We start from the raw sequence: 5,631 nt of genomic DNA, 5'->3' as shown, positions 1-5,631 counted from the left end.
TGTAAAATGCAAATAAAAACAGAATGTGAGAATCTAAAAATCTCGTAGCTGCAAAAGGACACAGACAACATATAAAAATGTTGAAAATGAAAATTTGACTATTTCATCGAAAATATATGTTCATTTTGAATGTGATGCCAGCTACGTTTCAAATCATGGTGCCAGTTACCTTAATTAGTTGTGAAATATTCCTCATTTTGTTGTCTTTATCGTTACACAACTTTTCCAGCATTATGTTGCCCCTGTCCCAATTTTTTTTTTAAAACGTGTTACTGGTATCAAATTCAAAATGAATACATACAGTATTTTCCATGAAATAGTCAATATTTAATATGTTGTCTTTGTCCTTTTTGCAGCTAAATATGGGTTTACTATAGATTTGCAGATTATCACATTCTGTTTTTATTTGCATTTTACACAACGTCCCAACTTTTTTGATTCGGGGTTGTACCCTTCAGTGTGATATTAAGATTCTGCATTATAAACCTTGTTTGTGTTTCCCTTGGTTGTCAAAAACATGATACATAGATACATATTATTGTATTAATTCTTTGTTAAAGAACATTGATCATTTCATCATCATGTAGAAATAAGAACTCAAAATGACAGGAGTTTCATAGATACAGAGGGTGGCTCATACCTCAACTGGACTGAAGATAAAGGAGTGGGTGAAAGGAACATGCTTTTTTAACCTCTGTGGTTTGTTTGCTGTTATTTCAGTTGAAGTAAAGCAAAAATCTGTTCAAATGTCCATTTACAAACACCACTGGCTGCACATGTATGGCCTGAGAAAAACCACACAGAGGAATGACACCGTAAGAAAAACATGTCTCTCAAAGCTTGACCACCCGTCAAACAAGTATGGCATAATATTATGGCATGACAATTTAACAGAGAATATCTCTCCAGCAAAGATGAGCCTCATGATCAAAGGACTCAGCTATTAAAGAAAAATTAAAATGCTGTAAAAACATGACATCATACCATCACATAGCAACACGGTCCTCACTCTGACATCAGGTGTCCTAAACCTTACCACCATTGTAACAAGCACAATAAATACTCAGATATTATAGCCCTTCCTTTTTTCTTTTGTATATAGGAGCAGGAAACTGTGTGTTGGTCCTCATACAGCTGACTGGCTCTCGCTGCTGCAGATGTAGATGTTGCTTGGCCGTATCCTCCGCCGGCTCCGCCCGGGCACCTTGGGACAGAAGCGGCATGTCTTGGGCATGAACTCCAGGCAGGCCTCGCGGAACTTGCGGATCCTCCAGCAGTAGATGACGGGGTTGAAGACGGCCTTCAGGTAGCTGAGCCAGAGCGCGCCCACGCTCACCGGGTAGAAGGCGGCGCTGACGTAGAAGCGGCGGCTGAAGACGGCCAGCAGGCTGACCACCGTGTGTGGAAGCCAGCACACTGAGAAGCCGATGAAGAGGATGAGGATGGTGGTGAAGGCACGCGTCTTGAAGCTCATGTCGACGCTGAGCTGAGGTGGACGCTGCAGGCCCGTGAGCCCCAGCTTGCTGGTGGAGTGGGTCAGACCGGGCCCTGGCCCAGTGGTGCCACCACCGTCGCTGCCGCTGGCGTGGTTGTGGATGCGCGTGGCGTTGCGGCGCACCGTGTTGAGGATGCACAGGTACGAGTAGAGCATGACGCCGAACGGCACGAAGAAGACAGCCACGGCCAGCAGCACCGTGTAGCCACGGTCGGCCAGCGACTCACTGTAGCCCAGAATGCACTGGGGTGCGCGCGCCACCTCCACCTCCTCCGGCACTCGGCCGGCCCGCCAACCCGCCACCGAGGGCAGTGCCACGCACAGCGACAGCGCCCAGGAGGCGGCAATGAGCACCTTGGCGCGGTGCGGCGTCAGCTTGTCCTGCCGCTGGACGATGATGAGGAATCGGTCCACGCTGATGATGAGCAGGATGGACACCCCCTCCAGTACGAACAGCCAGTAGAGCATGACGGACGTGCGGCAGAAGCCACCGCCGAAGCGCCAGTCGGTGGTCGCCACGGTGACGGCAGTGAAGGGCATGCAGAGCAGCGAGAGCATGATGTCCGAGAAGGCCAGTGTGGCCAGCAGCAGGTTGATGGCCGAGCGCATGGCGGGCTTCTGGTAGACAATCAGGCAGACGATGGCGTTGCCCAGGAAGCCGATGGTGATCATGAAGATCATGATGGCCGCCAGTGTGACCCGCAGGGAGATGGGCATCAGGCCAGCCGCCTCATCGTCCTCGTCCGGCACTGCCGCCGCGTCCGGCAGCTCCATCTCCAGCGGCTCGAGCAGGGCACAGCCCTCCAGCGTGCTCATGTTGCACACCGCCATGGGAACGGTTACAGGGTGATGTCAATCCAGGTGCAAAGACGCATGTTTCATTCTTTCTTGTACGTCTGTGTGTGTGTGTGTGTGTGTGTGTGTGTATGTCTGTGTTTGTGTTTGTGTGTGTGTGTGTGTGTGTGTGTGTGTGTGTGTGTGTGTGTGTTTTTGCAAGGCTCTGGTTGTCAGTCACTCCTCCTCAACTAGATTTGAATGAATCAATCAGGAACAGAGAGAACACACGCATGGACCTGGTGAGTGATTCTTTGGGCATCTGCTCAAGTCGAGGCGAGAAGTGTTGAGAAATCCAAAATGGCCCTCATCACACGTTTGGTGGCAATGACGTCACTGGGGAATAGAAAATTACCATAAGATGTTAAGCACACCCCCAGAAGATTAGCTGTACACTTAGCTTTGACAGACACAGAAATGAGTGCCAATCAAAGGTCAATTTCCTTTGACGCATTTTCATTGTAGCACTGAGGACAGGTAAAAGGGGTTCTCAAACTCAGACGCGAGCACACATACTAACAATTCCAATCATATGCAGCATCACTATTTCAAACAGTGCAATTCAAAGGCTACTCACTCACTTGCAGGATGCTGCAGTTGCCATGGTTACACATGGTTGTGCTGCACCGGGGGGGGGGGGGGGGGGGAAGAGGGAATACTGTGGTCTAATTCTCCCCAGCAAAAGAACACAAGATCGTAGATGTGCCCAGAGTTCCTTCCAAGATAATCAAGCATTGAAGACCCTATAAGACAGATGACAGTTTAGAAACATGAAATACAACCAGCTGTATTCCTGCAGAATCGGGGATAATGTAATCGATTTATTATTTGATTAGAAAAATACTGCATGTGGGCCAAGCTCTTTCACACAGACACTGAATCAATGCATGCTCTTCCACAATAGTAAAAGCACATCAGTGGTCAGTTCATGTTTGCTTTTGCTGAAATCTATCGGAGGGAAATCCCAGCACCATATCATCAAGATAGGCATCGCTAGGTAACCACCATGTGTAACTGTGTTCTCAAGTGTGCTTCATTGGATGGTTACTGATTTGTTTGTGCATGACCACATTTTAGACAAATGATTGCAGAGATGATATTATGCTTTCTTTCCAGCACAAGCAAGCTGTATTCATAGTAGAAGAATGTGACTTTTCAACTTGAAGGAAGCCAACTTCCAGGCAAATTGTAAGTAATTGAACAGTCAGTGGTTCATTGGTGTAAAAGTACAAATACCAATCATGTTATTCAAGTCAATAGAAAAACAAGATAATTATTACAGAAAATATATTCATAAAGTCATATTTTGTGAAAAAACAGAATAAATAGACAGGTCTTCAAAAGCAATACTGAGAATGAAATCATTAAACCATAAACCTAACATGAGTAGAGGTGTCAGGTACAAAGTACACTTTCTCTAGCCAGATCTGTACAAGCAGCATCTAGAAAGTTTTGCTTTTCACACCTATATAGGCCAACCTAATGCAAGTTTGTCCTGTAAATAATATTTGGTTTGGTGTCTCATGAATAAAAACATATAAACACTAAATATAACCCAGATATTAGTTGAGAATAGTTGTACTGTAAATGTGAGGAAAAGGTATAGGAGATTTGGTTGTGTTTTGACATTGTGTATCATATAGCGCCGTTGAAAAGGAGGAAAGTCAGAAGGAGTCAGAAGGATCAAAAGGCTTTCAAATTCCTATCACATCCTTGTATTCTTCCGAGACAACCAGGTCATCAGCTCCATGGCAACCAGACAATGCGCTCACTCTCTGATAGTCATTTTCCATCAGAGGACACACAAGCTTTCACTTGCAGAGCATAAGCTAAACATGTGGGGTGATTCAGAGTAATATTTCACTCAGCATTGAAGCTATAGACGTGAGCTGGAATAATGAAGAGGGAGCAAAACTTTCAGGCGAATACACAAGTCTTAATTGCACATCGCCAAACAAAACAAATGCCACAGCTTTCCTATTCAACATCAGATGGTTCTTGTTACAAATGAAGAAGTTTGAAGAGCTTTGGGAAATGCCAGGTGCTTTGATGAATAAAACAGGAGTTTCCTTTAGAAGAAATAGACTATTAAAGATGAGCTGACCATGCACAAGATGCAAACCGACACACACACACACACACACACACACGTTCTCTCTCGCTCTCTCTCTCTCTCTCTCTCTCTCTCTCTCACACACACACACACACACAGGAATACACTGAATAGACATGCAAAACTTGTAAATTAAATGATCTGATCCTACTACATCCTTGCATAGCTGCTAAGATACCATTGTGACCCTTACAGAGAGCATGTTTTCCCTTGCCTGTTTTACAGGATTACAGGGAAAAAGCAGTATATCACCTATACTAGAACTACATTGATCACAACTGAGCCTCTTCACAGCAGCCAGTAGGAATGAAAGCTATGATGATGAAAACAGAACGATACCCTAGTACGAATTTAGTCTAGTACGAGTCCTCAGATGGTGCGAAGACATGAGAGCCAACAAAAATGAAAATACAGCCTAAATATTCTCTTTTCCAGGAAACACTATGTATGTTCGGATAAAAATCCCCAGGCATCGACACATTGGAATGTAGTAGGCAATAGATGGGAGGTAGGCTACAGCCTGTCATCTGAGTAAAATATTATATCGCAAAAGTACACATTATAAGCAGACTGGAATGCAATATGGGAATTAAAAACAACGGAAAGAGACACTCTTACATTGTACTGACGTGCTTGATTAAGATATAGCCTATCAATCATAATGAAACTGACTAATGAACGGCAGGCTAACACTCTCATGACATGTACCAGACAACAACAGAAAACATATTTTTAATGAGTGCAAAATATTGCGCTTATTAGGCTACAATTTATACTAAGAATTCATCTAATTAACCTACCTTTTCAAATCTCAGAGCTGCACTGATACCAGCATTTCCAGATCCTCCCTGTAGCCCACTGCCTGAGCTTAATAACGGCATGTCACGATTTAATCAAAGTGTTGATTAAAATCCACAATCACGTCCCTAGACCACAAACCCCAGCTGCCAGACACTGTGCGGATCAACACGTGACCTAAAGTGACGTCAGCAAAGGGACTTAATCGATTTGCTGTGCCTGCCTTTTTCATTTCAAGTCAGCGGAGTTTTTCATAGGGTGGGTATGACGGGTAGGCTACAAAGGTACGAAGATGTTGTTTTAAGTCTATAGGCCTACTATGATCGAATATTCTGACCACAGGAAGCACCACTCCAAGATCTCGAAGCCCCCAAAAACGCACACACACACA

At 44.6% G+C, this 5,631-nt stretch overlaps 1 protein-coding gene across 2 annotated transcripts; it reads right to left on the bottom strand.

Annotated features, from left to right (window-relative positions):
• Positions 1 to 372: 372 nt before the first annotated feature.
• On the bottom strand, positions 373 to 5,427 carry gpr45 (G protein-coupled receptor 45). Of its 2 annotated transcripts, none has more exons than XM_042080603.1 (3): positions 5,243 to 5,427; positions 2,907 to 3,072; positions 373 to 2,665 (listed from the first exon to the last, which is right to left on the bottom strand). In XM_042080603.1, the coding sequence occupies exon 3, from the start codon at positions 2,324 to 2,326 to the stop codon at positions 1,127 to 1,129; it is 1,200 nt and encodes a 399-aa protein (XP_041936537.1). In that variant the 5' UTR covers positions 2,327 to 2,665; positions 2,907 to 3,072; positions 5,243 to 5,427; the 3' UTR covers positions 373 to 1,126. The 2 variants fall into 2 exon arrangements, with proteins under 2 accessions (XP_041936537.1, XP_041936546.1); XM_042080612.1 differs by having other exon boundaries at positions 2,911 to 3,072.
• Positions 5,428 to 5,631: the final 204 nt, after the last annotated feature.

Source organism: Alosa sapidissima, chromosome 2, assembly GCF_018492685.1.
Source record: "Alosa sapidissima isolate fAloSap1 chromosome 2, fAloSap1.pri, whole genome shotgun sequence".
In the NCBI taxonomy this organism is placed as follows: domain Eukaryota; kingdom Metazoa; phylum Chordata; class Actinopteri; order Clupeiformes; family Clupeidae; genus Alosa; species Alosa sapidissima.
The sequence above is the reverse complement of the archived record's forward strand: the minus strand, read 5'-3'. Positions and strand labels throughout refer to the sequence as shown.